Source organism: Dermochelys coriacea, chromosome 3 (genome assembly GCF_009764565.3).
Source record: "Dermochelys coriacea isolate rDerCor1 chromosome 3, rDerCor1.pri.v4, whole genome shotgun sequence".
Classification (NCBI taxonomy): domain Eukaryota; kingdom Metazoa; phylum Chordata; order Testudines; family Dermochelyidae; genus Dermochelys; species Dermochelys coriacea.
Window position 1 is genome coordinate 177,305,576 of NC_050070.1, and position 20,470 is coordinate 177,326,045.

Here is a 20,470-nt window from a genome sequence, read left to right on the forward strand (position 1 = left end):
AAGAGTATAAATACATATATACAATTGTACTATATTGCTTGTCAACCAGAGTGCTTCCAAAAATGATTGAGAATGTATAAAATCTGTACTTGAAAATAAATTTGATATAATTTCATTTGTGAATATGTAGTATATACACCAAATTTTTATAAGGTTTTTATTTTACTTATTTGGGTTTGAATATTGTTTTAAATGTAATATATGTTTAAAGTATTTTACGTGGTACCTAAAATATATAGCTTCTGTCAGACATCTATGTTCATGGGTATCTTATTGAACTATTGCATCTGTGTCATTTTAAACCATTTTAAATCTTTTATTTACAAAATAATTTGACAGTTTGGTCAGGTTCTCCTGTGGAGAACTCTAGGTTTTAGATTGACATCAGAGGACAATGCACTTCTTTTTTACTTTGAAATAAAGTAATTTGCTGCCATGATTATTAATTATTGTTAGTCTATTTCAGGTGCAGTAAATATGCTGTATTGCCTTGGGATCTGTTTTCCAGCACTTGGTAATTTTGGATTGTTGATGGGATTCTAAATTACCTGTTTCCTAAAGTCATCATGCAGCTAGACAGCACAAGATACTGAACATTCAGGGTCAGCAAGAATAGGTTTGAAAAATATTGAAGCTAGTGAGCAAATTAGAAGCTGTTGTAGAGATAAACTTCTTATTTATTATTTTTAATACTAAACCCCATCACTCAGGGCCAAATGCTGTTCTGCTTACTTGCATGAGCAGTCCCAATGATATCAGTAGGGTAATTCATGTGAGTATGAAGGTGAGTGGGATTTGACTCTTATTTCTCAAAAGCCCAAATTCCAAACCTGGGACCTGGAAAATATTTTAATTTTGGTTAAAATTTCAATATAAGAATAGCTGAAATTGTAAGAAAACATCTGTCTCTGATATATGAAAGGTGCCATTATGACTTTATTATATTACCCTTGGGCCTGTCAAGAGAAATTTGGGGGCCTGGTACCTCATTTTTCTGGAGCCCCCCATTTCATCTCCACCCCAGTTGCAGACATTTTGGGGAGCAGCTGGGCTCTGGGACCTGGTACAGTGTTCCTCTTTTTCCCCACTCTTTCGTCAGTAAATATTACCCTCTGAATCCTTTCTCCTGACCTCATTGTGAGTTCTTGGTGCAGAGAATGCAGGATCGGGCACTTTTAATTTACTTAAGACTACTACTTGCATCAAAAAATCAGTGATAATACTAATAAATCTAATTACATGATAAAATGGAGCATGCTATGCAATGTGCTCTTAGGTTCCTAGTTATTATGGGCTGCAGTCTGATACTCTTTTGGTACTGACTAGTTCTATAAGGGAATAAGAATCTAGCCCAGTATTTATCACTTGAATCAACAAACTTCAGATCCCTGCAGAAGGACAAATAGGCTATTTCTGATTTGTCTAACAAATTTATTTGAGCATAAGCTTTCGTGAGCTACAGCTCACTTCATCGGATGCATGTCATGTCATGAAGTGAACTGTAGCTCACGAAAGCTTATGCTCAAATAAATTTGTTAGTCTCTAAGGCACCATAAGTACTCCTTTTCTTTTTGTGGACACAGACTAACACGGCTGCTACTCTGAAATCTGATTTGTCTATTAATCATCCTGTTTTAAAATGTTGTTTATGATCAATTAAATAAATGTATCTTGATTCAAATTAATACATTTGTCTCTTTACTATTTATAACTGGAATATCTCTGAAAGCCCACTGGGCATCTACAGTAAATATTAAAGTATTTTAATTACACCTGGTTTCATTATTAAAATAGATGCTATGATAACACATGAAACTGGAAAATCTTAGGAAGCAGAGATGAAAATAATGAATACTTCATTTGGCAGAGGTCAGGTTCTAGGAGCTCTGCAGAGCTCTTCTGGGTCACTCTGGCTACAAGGTCAGGTAGGGCCACATTAGCTCCATCCCAGGAGTATAAAAGGAGTTGAAAGTCCATCTGATGATGAGGGAATTAAGGATAGGGACAGAGAGGTTCTTCAGGAAAGAACCATAGGAATAGACCTGGAAATGGAGGGTGAGATTCTGTGCCACACCTCAGAGGGTATGTCTACTCTGCAAATGGGAGCGAGCTTCCCAGACTGGGTAGATGGGCATGAGGCAGAGTGCTAATAATAACGGTGTGGATGTTGCAGTTCAGGCTGCATCTCGGGCTCAAGTCTAAGTGGTTGGGTGAGCTTGAGAGCTCAAACTGCAGCCTCCATGCTATTTTTAGCACGGTAGCTTGAGCCCACATGCAATTTATAGGAAACTGTATGCTGCACATAAGAGGAAATACGTGTTTGTGAAACTAAACCCATATCTGAGTACAAGGATTCCAACCATGCAAGGCTTCCATCAGCAACGCCATGTTGCAGCCCTGGCATCAAACAGCAAACTATACCTGAGCTTTCCTTATCTATCAACAGCTTGCACTTAAAATAATAAAAGGAGTACTTGTGGCACCTTAGAGACTAACAAATTTATTAGAGCATAAGCTTTCGTGAGCTACAGCTCACTTCATCGGATGCATTCCATAAATGCATCCGATGAAGTGAGCTGTAGCTCACGAAAGCTTATGCTCTAATAAATTTGTTAGTCTCTAAGGTGCCACAAGTACTCCTTTTCTTTTTGTGAATACAGACTAACACGGCTGCTACTCTGAAACTTAAAATAATACTGTCAGATATCTGGTTTACTTGTTATTCAGAGGGAACCATAGAATATCAGAGTTGGAAGGGACCTCAGAAGGTCATCTAGTCCAACCTCTGCTCAAAGCAGGACCAATCCCCAATTTTTGCCCCCGATCCCTAAATGGCCCCCTCAAGGATTGAGTTCACAACCCTGGGTTTAGTAGGCCAATGCTCAAACCCCTGAGCTATCCCTCCTCCCCACAATGCCTCTTTCTGAATCATTGACACCGCTTCCCATGACCCCTGTTGGGAAAGCGGTGTGTTTCCCTTCCAAGTACTTACAGCCACGCTCTGCTTAGCCCCGATCCTGTAATACGAGGCTTAGAGAAAGACACACATGCATATGCTTTCAGCACCATTGAAATCAATGTGCTGTGCACTGGCTCAAGGATCCACCTGCATGCATCTTTGTAGGATTGAGGCTTTAGTTTGTGAGACCAGATGAAGGCTCAATCAGTGTGATATTGTTACAGATTTGAAGAACTGCAACTTTCCACTATGCTGCTGAAAGCTTTGCATTACTTTTCCTTCCTTGGAAACCTATTGGACCAAAATGTGACACGCTTGCACACACCAAGTAGCATACTACTCTTTAAGTAGACCCATTCCGTTCAGTAGAGTAAGGTGCTACTCATCACGAGTACGCATATTAGACTCTTGCTCATTGGTCTGTATGAAGAACACACAAATTCCATACAGACTTTTCTCTTACTTCAAGTGTGCAGTTAGTGATACAGTGACATTTTATCTGCAGTGATTTGTTTGATGTCACTGAGCCTTTAGTGATAATGTGTAGAGTTTGAAATGATTGCAGTGTATTATTGATTTTTCTTCTCCCCACTTTTGTGAAATTGACTCTTTCATACTGAAAATACTTATTCTAAACTTCTGTCTTGGGAAAAAGGTCTTGGAAGCTGAAATATTATCTAAAAACCCTGAGATATGAAATGGATTTTTCAGAGGGTCTGTTGTTTAATTGTAAATTTCCTATGGCATTTCTAGCAATAGAACTCTTTTGCAACAATGGAATCGTTGTGATAGTTCTATGACAGTCTTTAATAAAGGGACATCATTAACTTCAAAATCACACTTGTGCCTGGAAATGTTTTACTTACTATTGTTATAAGCAATGCCTACAATTATTATAATTGGAAGAGATTAGAGAAAAAAAAGTCTCTATTTTTATTTATTTTGGTTTCTTTGTGGATTTGACAACTTTTTGCATATATTCATTTTTAATGTGTCTGCTCTAGGGTCAATTAGTTAGCCAGTTTTTCCTGTTGCTTTTGTGACCGTTCACAAAAATTGGCCAGGGGCTCAGGGACAGGGATAGTACCTGAAACTACTTTTAACTTTACGTTTTTGTTGTTTGATGTTTGTTCCTTTAAACTGTTAAACTCTGCTTTAAATATTAGCCTTCATTAAAAAATTGTCTTTTGCTCACCTCCTGAGGCATAAATGTAACTCCCTAGTATTGTTAATAGGAGTTAACATGGGCTGATGGAAGATATAAGGGCCCATTGTGGAGTCCTATTGGAGGAAATTCTCCCATTTATATCACAGGGAAGTTTGCCTCAGTAATGATGGAGTATTGTCCCCAGGGCAGTATGCAACAAAAGAACTACCCCACAGCCATTACCAAAGTAGCTGTGCATTTGCTGAATCCCACTTCCGTGGGTGTGGAATTTTGACTATTGGCTTCAAATTATTGCCCTGCACAAGAGCGAGGTTGGAAAATTTTGTCTAAGAACACCAGGTCAGTTGCCTATTCTTGCAAAAATTGTCAAAGCCCGGGCAAGTCAATATCCATGTGCAGCACACAGGATTCCCGTTTTTATGGTCTCATCTGTACACTATAGATAATGCCATGTTTCTTAGTTTGGAAGGATAGGACTGCCTTATTATCAGTTACCTGTCCAAAGGTGCTAATAAATACATTGTCAGTAAATAATGTAATTTGGGTATGGAAATAGGGTTTGGATTAGACATGAATAATGGCCCAGTAGGAGGCAGTTGGGGAGATTTTATATATATAATAATAATAAAAAAACAAACCTGGAATGAAAAAAGCCATATACCTGTCACTGCCCTGGTCACTTTGGGTTAGATTATGGACTGGCTTGCACTGCCATGCAAGAGAGCAAAGGAAAATAATACAAGGCACCTGTTATTCCCTTGCACTAGCCACCTGGATCACAGATATGAGCATAGAGAGGAGAGAAGCCCATTTCTTCTCCTGCACAGGTAGATGTGAATGAATGGAGATGAAGTGAGCTGTAGCTCACGAAAGCTTATGCTCAAATAAATTTGTTAGTCTCTAAGGTGCCACAAGTACTCCTTTTCTTTTTTCAATTGTAAACTCTTCAGAGCATGGACTGTGATTTACTCTGGTCCAAATAAAGGACCAGATTTAAGCGCATATTTAGATGCATCTCGTTCAAGGTAGAACTCAAGCAAGTACTTAAAGCACCTAGCACATTTTGGGCCATACACAATCTGAAGTGAAAGTTATTTTTGGAGATTCAGAAAGCGTCTACTTAATTAATAGTGGACATTATGTGTCAAGACACTTACTTTTTTTGAAAAAACTTCTATCCTATACTGACAGGTTTCAGAGTAGCAGCCGTGTTAGTCTGTATTCGCAAAAAGAAAAGGAGTACTTGTGGCACTTTAGAGACTAACAAATTTATTAGAGCATAAGCTTTCGTGAGCTACAGCTCCAATGAAGTGAGCTGTAGCTCACGAAAGCTTATGCTCTAATAAATTTGTTAGTCTCTAAGGTGCCACAAGTACTCCTTTTCTTTTATTCTGTACTGATGATTCTTCCATTTTATTTTTTTCTGTTCGACATCTTTAGATTTTCTTTGGTGGCAGTGCACATCTAGTTAAGGACCTGATCATTCTTCCATTCAAATACATGGAAAAAGTGCCTATTTACTTTCCATAGGTGAGAAGGTTCAAGATCTAGGAAACCTAAATCACTGTTTTATCATTTATTAAAGAAAGGACATCCAGAAATATTGTATTTGTAAGAAAATATAAATTCTTTATATGATTTTGGTGTACCATCTAATTAAGTTTTTCTATGGATCAGTGAAAACCTGCAGCTTTATAACATTTTACCTCTTTCTTTACTGTGTATAATGATTATTTTCCCTTTGTCAAGATTTATGAAATTAACTTGTTGCTTAAGTTAATGAACCCCAAGAAAGCTTAACAAAGAAAGAATACCTGGAATGTATGCACAATATTTTTTAGAAAATAGCACCTTTAAGGGCAAAATTCTGTTACTGTTTCTGTGTGGCCTGGTCACAGTACTAATATTTCTGCTCTTTCTTGTGGCTCTCTGTGCCTGTAAAGACATTAAGCTATTGGAGCTCCAGAGAATTCTCAGAGCATAATTTTAGCATATGATAATCTTCTGGTTACACTCAATCCTGTGATTTAAGGAATCCAAGATACCGTTCCTGGCTCTGCCACAGATTTGCAGTGTGATTTTGCACATCATTCCACCTGTCACTTCAATTTCCTTCCTCATCTGTAAAAGGATAACAATATATGCCTACCTAAGCAATGTGTGGTAAGGTTCGTTTCATTCATGTTTGTAAAGTGCTTTGATATCCTGAAATTGAGGGCGCTATATTAGTGCAAATTATTATTAGATTAATAAATGCATATTGATCAAAATCTGCAGTATTTAAATATCCCATGGCAACAATTTGCTTGTTTTCTGAGCCTGGAAGAATGCTTCACTATGATAAAATGCAATGGTCACCCTTTCTATTAAAATGCCAGTTATAAATACAGTAGACTAAAAAGGGTTAATACATGATTAATAGGTATTTTAATAAATGCTTATTCAATTGTTAGAGTACAGCAGATGAGTAGTTTGCTTACTGCCATAGCCTACATCCATATATGCATCAGCTGATGTGTGTATAACTATCTATATCACATACTGCTCATGTTTGTATTATATTTAAAACATTTTAATACATCCTTTATAAATGGACCCTTAATATAAAGTGTGACCAATGTAACAATGGGGATCAGTGTAGTTTTTGCTTTAACAGTGTAGTCACAGTTTAAAGGAAACTTGTGTGTGAACTTTTTGCAGGTCCCAGTCACCAGCAATGTAGTCTAGGTGCAGGGAAGTTCTTTTTGAGAACTCAGCATTTGGATACAGAATGGTGGTACTGAAAAACTTGCCAGTTTTACCTGACACACCTTGGTATCTTCAGTATTCTCTCCTAGTCCTTTGTATTTACCATAGGAAGTGCCTTGAATACTTGCAGTAATGAAATTCAATGATGGCAATGTCACATTTTGCTACCTAAGATGAGTGCCACCTGTTGCAGTCAATGGTCTTACACTGCATGATGCCCCATTTCAGTTTACATTAAAAATTGATCATTTCATTATAAAATGAAACATAATGTGTTCTAATTTTTGTCATTTAACAAGCAGGATTCCTATCCTATATCTTAGCCCTCTTTAAAGACTATCTAGTAATTATTTTTTTAAGTCCCAAAAAGTGCCTCTAACAATTGGTGTCTAGGAACATCTAACATAATACAAAGAACATAAATAGACTTGCCCCACACACCTAACACACAATCACTCTCATCTGGAAGAAACCTGGAAAAATACATTGCTTTGCACCATTCCCTGAAGTTCAGGAGGATTCAAGGTCTTTCAGAGCCATGGTTGGGAGTGAAGTCAGAAGTAAAAGGTCAGGCAGTGATATCCCCTTGTCTCCAGCACTTGTCAGTCAAGTCTAGGTATTGCTAGTGAGAGCCGTCACCACCAATAGTGGTGGCAGATGACAGAACAAGGAGCAATGGTCTCAAGTTGAAATCTGGAATGAAGCCATCTGATCTTTCTCGGGCAAATAAACAAAAACTCATTAAAAACTTTATACATAGTGTTATAGGAAAGTTATAATTTGAGGCTTCTTAATGTAAGTTAATAGTAAATGAAAACCTGGAGGCTAAAAGTGAAAGTCAGTTCTTGTGCCTACAGTGCAAGACTAGAAGTCTGGACACCTGAATTCTTTTTCTTTATGGATCTGCCATAGGGTTTCTTGTGACTTTGGACAAGTCACTTAGGCCAAAATGTTCAAATTGTCCATTAATTTTGAGTGCCTCAATTATTGGGTGCCCAGCTTCAGATACCTAGGTTCTGATTTTTGAGAATACTGAGCTCTCATTGGCTTCAGTTGGAATCTCTGTAGGTGCTCAGCGCCTTTGAAAAACAGTCCCTGGGTGTTTCAGGTTGGACATCCAAAAGTTGAGGCACCTAAGCACTGAAGTAAGTGGGAAAGTGGGATGCTGGGATGAAACACAAGGAGGAGGGTACAGGAGGGGAGGCCTCCTGATTCATACTGAGAAAGTAGGGCAATCGGCTAGTTATCTTAGGTGCCTGAACACGAATGCAAGAAGTCTGGGAAACAATCAGGAAGAATTAGAAGTGCTGGCACAGTCAAGGAACTGTGATGTGATTGGAATAACAGAGACTTGGTGGGGTAACTCACGTGACTGTCATGGATGGGTATAAACTGTTTAGGAAGGACAGGTGGGAGAGAAAAGGTGGAGGTGTTGCACTTTATGTAAGAGAACAGTATGATTGTTCAGAGCTCCAGTATGAATCTGGAGAAAAACCTCTTGAGAGTCTTTGTGTTAAGTTTAGAGGTGAGAGCAACAAGGATGATGTTGTGATAGGCATCTGCTATAGACCACCAGACCAGGAGGATGAGGTAAACGAGGCTTTCTTCGGACAACTAACAGAAGTTTCCAGATCACAGGCCCTGGTTCTGCTGGGGGACTTCAATCATCCTGACATCTGCTGGCAGAGCAATACAACAGTGCACAGATAATCTAGAAAGTTTTTGGAGAGTGTTGGGGACAACTTCCTGGTGCAAGTGCTAGAGGACCCAAGTAGGGGCCATGCTCCTCTTGACCTGCTGCTCACAAACAGGGAAGAATTGGTCGGGGGAGTAGAAGTGGGTGGCAACCTGGGCAGCAGTGACCATGAGATGGTTGAGTTCAGGATCCTGGCAAAAGGAAGAAAGGAGAGCAGCAGAATATGGACCCTGTACTTCAGAAAAGCAGACTTTGACTCTCTCAGGGAACTGATGGGCAGGACCGATTTGCTAAGCAGCAGTTCTGCAGAAAAGGACCTGGGGATTACAGTGGACAAGAAGCTGGATATGAGTCAACAATGTGCCCTTGTTGCCAAGAAGGCTAATGGCATATTGGGCTGCATTACTAGGAGCATTGCCTGCAGATCGAGGGAAGTGATTATTCCACTTTATACGGCACTGGTGAGGCTACATCTGGAGTGATGCATGCAGTTTTGGGCCCTCCACTACAGAAAGGATGTGGACAAATTGGAGAGAGTCCAGCAGAGGGTAATGAAAATGATTAGGGGGCTGGGGTACATGTCTTATGAGGAGAGGCTGAGGGAACTGAGCTTATTTAGTCTGCAGAAGGGAAGAGTGAGGGGGGATTTGATAGCAGCCTTCAATTACCTGAACGGGGGTTCCAAAGAGGATGGAACTAGGCTGTTCTCAGTGGTGGCAGATGACAGAACAAGGAGCAATGGTCTCAAGTTGCAGTGGGGGAGATCTAGGTTGGATATTAGGAAAAATTATTTCACTAGGTGAAGCACTGGACTGAGTTACCTAGGGAGGTGGTGGAATCTCCATCCTTATTGGTTTTTAAGGCCCAGCTTGACAAACCCCTGGCTGGGATAATTTAGTTGGTGTTGGTCCTGCTTTGAGCAGGGGATTGGACTAGATGACCTCCTGAGGTCTCTTTCAACCCTAATCTTCTATGATTCTAAGTAAGTAGTTTTCACATTTACAGCTTTCAGTAGTAATGACGACTTCTGAGCAATTGGTTAAAAAATGAAGTCTAAAATGGACTGCATTTGTTCTCTGATTTTTTTTCATTCCTTTTGTACAATTGTTTTCATAACATAGACTGGAGCAGAACCCATATTAAAAAAAAAAAGTGGACAGAAATATATGATGGACCAAAGTACACTTGCTTCTTCCGCATAATATTAAAAGACATAGTGCTGAAACTGAAGGAATGTCAAGTATCAAGTGCTTCTCACTTGAAATATTGTTTGACACTAGACTATGACTCTGTAGTCTGATTCATACACATTCCTCTAATGCTGACTGCTCATGACAACTAACAATCAAGTCTGGGTCATCAGTGCTCAGTTTGGGCTAGATCCACAAAGGGACTTAAGTGTTGCAGTGCTCACTGTTGTAACAACTCATTTGTTGTCTGGTGGAATCCTAAGCCCCAAGTTAGGTGCTCAGGCAGAGGCAATACGTATGGGGGGGGCAGGTGGGTCACATGCCTCCTCCTCCCCCCCCCCCAGATTTCTGCCTTCCGTTTAGCAACAGCGTCTATTCAGAAGTTTTCAAACTGTGAGGCGCAACGGAACGTTTGGCAGGGAGAGGTGAGTGACAAGTCCAGGTGGCTCGGGCCTCAACGTCGAGCCCCACTCTTCAGCTTATCCCAAGTCTGGCAACCTCCAAGCTCTGAGAGCTGGGCTCGCTCCTTGTTCTTGGTGGCAAATGCTGTCGCTATGCGGAGCCCTTCACCAGCTGCTCCAGCCTCTGCCTGCCTTGCCTCACAAGGAGAGGGGAAGCACCTACAGGCAGGGGCCAGCAGCACATGCACGGAAAGGTCACCCAGAGGCACATGGCGGGCTTTTGCAACATCAGCGCTCTCCTAAATTCGGTCACAATTTCTCTGCTTGATGCAGCATGCGGTTAGCACTGGGGCGGGGTTGGGGTGAGCTGCTGTGTGGCCAGCTGGGATTGGAGACATCAGGCAGAGCAGAGGTGGGGGAGAGTGTGCGGGGCCTTGCTGGGCACTAGAGAGTAAGGGGGAGACTAGGGCAAATGGGTGGGAATGCTCCTGCCCCACCCATAGAGTGAACACATGGGGTGGTCACATGCCCCATACACCTGCCCCCTATCACCAGTTAATTGTCACCTCTGTGATCAGGCTCCCTATGCAAGGGATGGGGAGAGTTAGGCACCTAAGAATGGGATTCACAGAAGCCAGCAAACTAAGCGGGGAGCTGCCTAAGCTTCTGAGGAGTGAAATGCAGAAGAGGGGGATTGGGGTCTGCTTAAAGCTATTTAGGCGCTTAACTCTGGGCTGGGGAGGGAGGCACCTCTCTCTGCTTGGGATTAACAGCTGTGAACCCTCTCCTGGAGTTAGGGGCCTAAATCAGGTCATCCCTTTATCTTAAAAAAATAGACCACACTCCTCATTATAGCCAATGGCTCAGGGTACTCACTTGGGATATGGAAGACCTGTTTTCAAATCCTTGCTCTGCCTGATTTGGAGTAGAGACTTGAAGTTGGGACTTCCATATCCCAGGTGAATACCTTGACCATCAGGTGACTCAGAGACCCCCTCCCCACCATAATATCCAATTTCTCCTGTTGACACTGTTCCACTTTGTGTAATTACATATTCATTGGACCAGGGATTTGAATCTGACTCTTACACGTCCTGGGGGAGTACCCTAACCAGTGGGTTGTAGAGTCTATCTCGCTCTGACCCAATGAGTATTTAATTATTTATGCAAAGTAGAAAAGTTTCAGCAGGAGAGATTGAGAGAGGCCCTCCCCAGGATATGTGATAGCCTACAGATTAGCGCACTCTCCTTGGAAGTGGGAGTCCTCCTGGGTTCAAGACCCTGTTCCAAACCAGGCAGCGTGGGGATTCAGACCTGGCTCTTGGATATCCCAGGTGAGTGCTTTAATCTTCAGGGTATTGGGTAATCAGGATGCACCTTCCAGCCACAAAAATTCAGAGCCTGCTCACATTTGGCTGTCTTTTGTGCAGGTTAGGAGTGCTCAGAGCATATCTACTAGATCAGGGTCCACAGGCAAGATAGGCAGGGGAATGCCTAGTTTGAGAATCCAGCAGGGGCTTAGGCATGAGGTAGGATGTGGAGTGGCTAGGTGGTGTCAGGACTTTAGTTGGCTTTGTGCATGCCCACTGGTGGAAGTTTAGGTGCCTAGGAATTTAGGCACCTTCAGGATTAGACAGCAGTTGAGCAGGGGTTGAGGATCTTAGACCCCTAAAGTGGCAATAAGGCACCTAAATCTCTGTTTTGGATATATGCTCTTGTGTCTGTCTGGGCATCTGAAAGAACCTGGTGGTAACCAGTTTTGTAGAATGCAGAAGTGCCATTGGTTAAATTTAGATAAAGGGTTTTTTAGATCTAAATTTAGTAGAGAAGGCCCTCTTGAGAATTCATCACTACTGAAAGAAGAAATAAAAGTGATTTATGTTGTGTGGGGGAACAAAGGTATTGTCTTGCAGATACCAAGGTGAGGAGTGCTTTAAAAGTACCTTTGTTAGAGCCAGTGAGTATAGATAGAAAGAGATTGCTAGTCCTTGGGCTTTCTGCTGAATGTGTCAATAGGGGGTGCTAATTAGCATGGATTGAAGGAGTGGTTTGCGGGGACAAAGATATTTAGCTACTGGGAACTGAAAGAGTTTTTCTACTGTTACTTGAAGTTTCTCTTTGCTGATCTGCTAGTCTTCTACCTTCAACAGGAATGATGGGGGGTGGATCAAGTAATGGTCATAAACCCTGCAAATTCCACAGCAAAACTCTGCCTAAAGCGTGGCTCAGTAAGTGCATCTCTGAATGCTGGGCTTGATTGTTGTGAGGGAAGATATAAATGGGCACATATTCATTCAAATTAATGTGATATGATTTATTTAATTACCTGCTGTATCCTAATCTTTACAGTAAATAATGGGATATCATGACACAGGTATTCTTTGCTGCTAATTCATCCAGAACAATTGCCTGACAGATACAGAAACTTCTGGAGGAGACACACGGCTACATTTTCAAAACAGTGTAGGGTTTATTTGTTCATGGGAATTGTGCATAAACCTCCAATCTAACTCTGAAAAACAGCCCCTGGTGTCCTGGAGGATCTTTCTAAGTGTTTTGAGTCTGAAGCAATAATTTAAAATTTCATCTGCCCCATTTGCAAAAGCTCCCACTTGCTTGCAATTGTACAGACATTAGTTAATGAGACTTCCTCCCTTTCCTCAACAATATATACAATTAATATGAATACATTATTGTTAGAGGAGAGCTAGAACCACAAAGTTCAGCTCCTAATTGGAACTTCCCCAAAGTTCCAAGTGTTTGTGGATATGGAGTTTTTGTCCTGCCCGTTTCAGAGAAAAAGACCAGCTGGGACAATTTTGTTCTGCATTTAAACTCTCCCAAAGTTTGGGGTATTGAGCAGCACTCTGTATTCTTACTGAAGGCAGTGGGAATTGAGATATCTGAGGACTTTGGAGAATTGCAGTGTTTATTGTTTAAGTAGTTGCAGTGTGCTTAGAGCTATATAAAGTTCAGAAGAAAACTTCATACCCAACCCAATGGAGTTTATAGTGAAAGGGTTAGATTATAAGAGGTGCTTAGAACCTGCAGCTCCCACTGACGTCATTAAAAGGTTTGTCCCATTAATGTTAGGCCCTAAATGAGAAAAATAAACATAACTCTCTGCTTTGCCTGTAGTAGAGCCTGGACCAAGTTTTGTGGAAGCGAGTTTCCTTGCACTGCTACATACACAGGGCTTTTTTAAGACTTCGATTTTGATTTTTCCCATGTGTGTCTGGGATGATTCTATGCTTATCATTTTCCCCCCTATCCTTTTTCTTTTCAGCACCCAAAGACAATGAAGAACGTGTGTTCAGAGAGCGGATGCGTCCGAGAAAGCGGCAGGGTGCTGTACGACGCAGAGTTCATCAAGTCAATGGACACAAGTTTATGGCCACCTACCTTAGACAACCAACATATTGTTCGCACTGCCGAGACTTTATATGGTATAACCAACATATGGCTTTTTTGTTATAGTTTTTGCAAATGTCATGCTGTTTTGGATTGAACTGTTGAGGTTCCATTATGTCTTGCAGCAGTCCAAAAGGAGTAGAGCTTGTCACAGGCCAGGGGAACTCCACCTATATGACCCCTTCACAGTCCTGAAAGGGCACCCACTCTAAGCTCCCAGGTCCTTAGCTGTCACCTCTCTCTCAGATGGAAACCCTCATCTCTCTTCCTCCTGATCAGGGTTTTTTTAGGCTGCACAGTTCCCTGCCTACACTGTGTTATTCCAAGCAAGACAGACTGCTTAACTAGGCCAGCATTTGCACTTCACATATTCTATGAAAGATATAAACGGTGTAATTGCCTATAGTTATAAGTTACCACACAGCTCTATCTAAGTAAACACATTTGTTCTTAAGGTGAAAGCATTACAGAGAAAATGTATTAAAAACAATAAAAATCTACACACATATTAAAAAGCTTTACAGAGGTCACCCCAATTCCAGCCTCAGGCTTGGCAGGTGTCAGTCCTTCCAACCCTTCCCATGGACTGAAGGTTCTCTCCATTTACTGGATCAGAAAGAAGGCCCTGAGTCAGTTTAAACTGAGGCTGTTTATCCCAAAGTCCTTTCTTTTGTCTGTTGGTCTCTGGAGAATCCAGTTTGTACTAGTATATGTGAGCCTGTCCAGGTGGTGGTACCGCCCTGGAAGTGTTACAAGCTGAGTGAATTTGCCTAATAGCTGCCTCCTCTCCCCCAACCCCGCCCCCTCACTGTTCTTAGTTCCTGGAGGGCTTTGGTCACCCTCCCCTACGGGCCCATAAAGACACATAAACGTAACACAGTGAGATCACCCAAAGATATTGCAGGAAATTGCCATATCTGTCACAGAGCAGTACAACAGTTTAGTTCTTTTCCTCTTTAACGTTCATTCATCATCAGTTTTTGCAAACAATAACATAAACCTGTCAAAAACTTCCATTGTGAATGATAACATTTGGAATTTTCTCTAGATTACAGAGTTCAGTCCTGTCTGGCCTAATATCTAAAATGGATCTGATTCTTGTAACTCACTACAGTATTGGCTAGCCTCTATTTCACAACTGTAAGTGTCACTGCAGAGCTAGGCTTCACAAGAGTTAAGAGAGCTGTGGTATGACTTGTTTAAAAATTTAAACAAATAAATTTTTCAGTTAATAATCACTATTTAAAGCCATGTGAGCTAGATTCTGATCTTAGTTACTTAGGCAGAAATCCAGAGTAATTTCAGTAAAGTCTGTGGAATCACTGTGAAACTGAATTTGGCCATGTTCCCTCCCTCTTTTGGTGGCCATCCTGAATGCCTTCTGTATGAGGAGGAAGACCTCATGGCCAATTTTTTTTCCTGTAGCTTTCAAAAGCTTCAGTTTTGATGAAGAAAACCCCTAGAAAATACAGATATTTTGGATGTGAGCCCAGGGTGTTTGAAGACGTAAAATGTCAGCTGGCATGCAGAAACCATCCAGAATGAGGATTCTAGAAAAGGGGATTGTCACCTTCTCCAAGAGCAATATCCTACCTCCATTTAAGTCATTGGGAGCTTTGATGTTGACTTCAGTGGAACCCAAGATATCCTATCAGACCATCAAATATCTTTACTCTGCTTCTTCGTTTCTGAGCTACTTCCTTCCAGCAGTGAATGTAACAAACAACCTTTGAGAGAAAAACCTAGTCACTTTCAGTAGCTTTATCTGAGCGTATTGTTAGTATCCTTTAGTAGATCAGCAAGGATCTTTCCAACTCCATTGGACTGAAGAAGTTGGCCAAAATTTTCAAACCTGGGTCCAATTTTGTTTTAAAATGAGTGCCCAAAGTTAGGCTCCTAAGTACATATTTAGACACCTAGATCAAAGAGGTTTGATTTTCAAAGATGCAGAGTAATGCAGCTCTCAATGACTTCAGTGAAAATCAGGCCAGTTCTATGTAGGTGCCTGAAAGTAGACTTATGAGCCTAATATTAAGAATATAAATTTTGGCTCAGATGCCTGAAGTTAAGCTCCTAAATTCATATTAAGGCAAAAGTGGCCCTATTTTTAGAAGCACTGAGCACCCACATATCCCAGTGAAGTTGATGCAGGTGCACAGCACATTTGACAATCAGGCCACTTTTATTTAGGTTACTTTAGGTACCCACATTGTAAATGTCCTTTTCAGCCTAAAAGGCTTGGCTGAATTAACAAAGATCATAACATAACACTAAGTCAAGAGCTCCATTTCAAAAATGATTTATTTTATGAATTACAGGTATGCTCAGATGTGTGTTACTTTGCAAAGAAAAGGCATGGGGACAGATTTGGCTTTCAGCTACTCCAGTGTAAATCTAGAGTGACTCCACTGACTTCAGTAGAGCTATGCCAGATTTACTCTAATGTAGCAAAAAGCAGAATCTGGTTCAAAATCCCTATTCAAAAGAGTTTATAAGTAGAGGCCAGATCCTGAAGCCTTTCACATGTGCATAATCACAGTGAAGTCACATACACTCAAGTCGTTTGGACTCATGTAAGAAAGGAGAGCAGGATTGGGCGCTAGGCTAGAGAAGATTTGACATGGTTTGGGAAGAAATTACAATAGGCAAAAGGTGCACAAAGGGCCTTCCACATTCTGACATCCTGAGGTTTTCTTGTTTTCCCACTATGCACATCATGCGTTTAGGTTTAAATAAGTCTAGTTATGCCAAAAATAGCTGCAGAATAAATACAGCATTATAAAAGACAGACAACATATACATTTTGTATACACTGTCAATTTTGGGCAGGGAAAGAGAAATTCTAATTAAGCAACATTTTAGAAACGGAAGAGAAATATCAGCAAAAGCAAGTTTCAGTTTATTAGGACTCCATATGTTTAGTAGACAGAGGACTGTCCATTGGTAAGTAGGAATGCACAAAGTACATGATCCAGATGGTGCATGCCTCCCCTCCCCAGTCATATGATGTACCTTTCTCCCACAGTTTTCTGAAAACTAGTCCAATGATGAAGCATGCAGGCTGTGGGTTACAAGAAAATGTTTGATTGAATCATGAACCTGGCCAATAGAAGAAGAAAACAGCATAGTGTGACTTTTTTATCTATGTATTTTACATTTTCTAAAATACTTTATGTATGTTCTTATCTACAGGGGTGTAATAGGAAAACAGGGATACCAATGTCAAGGTAAGAGAGAATCTACAGAGAGAAACTAGAATAGATACTAATATATTATTGCTGTTATGTATAAATAAGCAGGGTTATGCACTACTCATCAGACATAGTGTGTATATATAGATATAAGAGCAAGGTTGGAGCTCAAGACTATGAATCAGAATATGAAGGTTTTATTACAGAATCAGTCACTGACTTGTGACTGAGATCAAGTCACTTAGACAGATTTTCAAAAGTGTACATTAGCTAGGGTTGGTTCAGCTGAGGTGAGTAGGAGCAGTGTATATTTAGCATCTCTGAAAATCAGACCTCTCACAGGGGCCATCCAAAATTAGTGGATGTTGCAGCCCTGGTAAATCTCTCTGTTGGACACTGAGCCGGCTGCAGTGTTTGTCCTTCCCACTGGGCCTATGTGCTTTTAAACTACCCTGAGTCTGGGTAGACTCCAGCCACCACCTCTTTCTTTGGCATGCTTGGCACATTTCCTTAGTATTGACTAAGTTGAACCTCATGGCCCAGCTGTCCTAGGCTCCCAGGCCCAGTGCTGACCACTTTCCTGGAGCTCCAACCTCGTGAACACTCTGGTTTGCCATTTACCTCTCCAGGATAGTTGAAGTACATAAAACACAGACTTTGTAAGGTTTCTAATATAATTACTCTTGACTTTAGATAGCACAAGAGATATACAGAGTTAGACCAAACAATAAAATACCTGTACACATTTTCCTACCCCTGTTTCCTCACCACTCTTGAGCATTCTTTGGGCTTAGGTCAGAATCTTTTAAGGAGTCCAGGATCCTTCCTCTTCCCCTGCCCTCCTGCATGTGGTTTCTCCTCTGGAATATGGAGTTTCTCTAAAATGGTTGGTGAGAGACCCTTTCTTTTACAACCTCCAGTCCATTTTGTCATGTGATTTTCTGATCAGCCTTATCAGGTGATCCATTCCTTAATTACCTCCCCCTTGGAGTTCAGACTTGAAAAATTGGTTTGCCCTAAGCAGCAGCCCTCTCTTTGTCCAAAGGTGCTCCATTTGAATGGACAATCATCAAGGTTTAACAACATTCCATTTTTAGCTCTGTGCCAGGTGCATAAATTTCTCCTGTCACCTCCTGTGGGTTTTAGCTCAGTGTGGAGGCAAAAGACATCAGAAAAGACAAACAATCCCCATGTTCAAAATGGAGATTGCAGTCTGACACAGATACACATAGAGAGTCCCCAACAGCAAGCAGAATTCAAAAGCTGTACATGGACAGATTTGTCACAGTGGACACTTCTGGAAATGTTGGTCTCTCTGTTTCTCACTTTTTTGATCTTGCAAAAGTGGAAGCTTTATCCCATGCTGTTAAGCATTTGTGAAACTTGGATGAGAGGTGCTAATGGCAAAATACTGTAATTAATTAGATTAGATAATTATAGATATCACCAGTAGCAAATGTTACAGTTAAGATTGAGTAAGTGTTTCCATTTTTACCTTTAATTTCCTATGCTCATAACTTTTCAAATCAGTTGGGGGATGAAATTTTTCCTACTTCGGTCTCTGCCAAAAATGGTATTTTTGGAAAGTTTGAGCAAGCTGCTTTGTTATTTTTCAAAAAGAACGAGGAGTACTTGTGGCACTTTAGAGACTAACAAATTTATTTGAGCATAAGCTTTCGTGGGCTAAAGCCCACTTCATCAGATGCATGCAGTAGAAAATACAGTAGAAAGATAAATATATATACAGAGAACATGAAAAAATGGGGGTTGCCATATCAACGCTAACGAGACTAATCGATTAAGGTGGGCTATTATCAGCAGGAGGAAAAAAAACTTTTGTAGTGGTAATCAGGATGGCCGATTTCAAACAATTGACAGGAAGGTATGAGTAACAGTAGGGGGAAAATTAGCATGGGGATATAGTTTCCCCTACTGTTACTCACACCTTCTTGTAAACTGTTTGAAATGGGCCATCCTGATTATCACTACAAATGTTTTTATATCTATATCTTCCTTCTGTATTTTCCATTGCATGCATCTGATGAAGTGGGCTTTAGCCCACGAAAGCTTATGCTCAAATAAATTTGTTAGTCTCTAAGGTGCCACAAGTACTCCTTGTTCTTTTTGCTGATGCAGACTAACACGGCTACCACTCTGAAACCTGTTATTTTTCAGTTATGAGAAAGTTGAAAAGATTAGTTTTTCTCATTGTAACAAAAACTTTGACACTTTTTTACATAAGAAAATAAGAATGGCTATAATGGAATACACCAATAGTCCATTTAGTTCAGTGTCTTGTTATCAAAAGTAGCCAGGATCAGAATAGCCACTCTTTCTTTCATGGAGGACAATTTTTCATCATCTGGAGAACAATGGATTGATAACCTTGTAATTGTTATCCCATCTGCTGTATCCGCAGATATTTGTCTACTGTGTCTGTTCCTTTTTTTTCAAATGTAACTGACACCGGATCTTGACAAAACATTTTTGCCTGCTGAAACAATGGGAAATCTTCATTTATTTTTATGTTGTTTATTTATTATTACTAAACTTCCTTTTTCTGATTTTACAGTGAATCCCATGTGCCTTTGTGTTGCTTTTAGCATGAACGCTCTTTAGGCGGGGGCTGTTTTTATCTTCATGTCTTATATAGTGCTGATCCCATTGACTGTGCTAAACAAATAATGAGGTTTTTTTTATATAAGCTGCTATCCAGTGACAGAAATAAGCTATGGCTGAGAGTTTTAAAGATGGTTTGTAATTTTGGGTGCCTTGGATTTTGGTTGCCCATCCTGAGAGTCCCTTAAAGGGCCCTAATCTTCAGAAAGTGCAAAGAATACACCTTCTGAAAGTCAGGACTCTTTAAGGTGTTTTAAAATGTACACCCAAAATCACAAGTCACTTTGGCTCAGATCCTCAAAGGTATTTAGGCTCCCTAAGTTACACTGATGGAAGCCCAAATACCTTTGTGGATCCAGAAGAGACAAGACCAGTGATGTAATATCTTTTATTGGACCAAGTGCTGTTGGTGAAAGAGACAAGTTTTCAACCTATATTGAGATCTTCAAGTCAACCAAGATCTGCAGATGAACTCTATATAGCTCGAAAGCTTGTCTCTTTCACCAGTAGACATAGGTGCGGGAACTATGGGTGCAAGGGGTGCTGCAGCATCCATGGGCTCCCCGCTGCTGCCCCCAGGCACCTGGGCTCCCTGTTGCCCCTGGCTGCTGGCCCCATGCGCCCGGCTGCCACCCCGCACCCAGAGCTTTATTCCTGGCCTCAGCTCCGGGGGGTGGGTAGTGGTGGTTGTGGTCACGGGTAAGCGGGCAGGCTTTCAGCACGTTAACTACTAAAAATGTTCCAGCGGCAGTGCCAATAGAAGTGGGTCCAATAAAAGATATTACCTCACTCACCTTGTGTCTCTCAAATACTGGGACCAACATGACTACAACAATGTTCCCAACAACAATTTGAGGATCTGGGCTTTTTTAGCCTATATCTTTCATATCCCAGGGAAATGGATCCAGTGTTTTAGCCTTTTGACTTCAAGCTTTTACTTTAAAAACTGTCTTCATGAAAACTCATGCTTTCATCCCCTTTTTGTTTACAGTTTGCACTTGTGTAGTCCACAAGAGATGCCATGAGCTTATAATAACTAAGTGTGCTGGTTTAAAGAAACAGGAAACTCATGATGAGGTAAATATTT

General features: G+C 40.8%; 1 protein-coding gene across 4 annotated transcripts in view; it reads left to right on the top strand.

The window, feature by feature from the left end:
* PRKCE (protein kinase C epsilon) overlaps positions 1–20,470 on the top strand; it is a 518,728-nt gene that overhangs the window by 316,238 nt on the left and 182,020 nt on the right. For all 4 annotated transcript variants that reach the window (XM_038396526.2, XM_038396523.2, XM_038396524.2 and 1 more), the window contains 3 exons: positions 13,449–13,608; positions 16,766–16,800; positions 20,375–20,460. In XM_038396526.2, the coding sequence (XP_038252454.1) occupies positions 13,449–13,608; positions 16,766–16,800; positions 20,375–20,460 (281 nt within the window). The remainder of the gene's footprint in view (positions 1–13,448; positions 13,609–16,765; positions 16,801–20,374; positions 20,461–20,470) is intronic.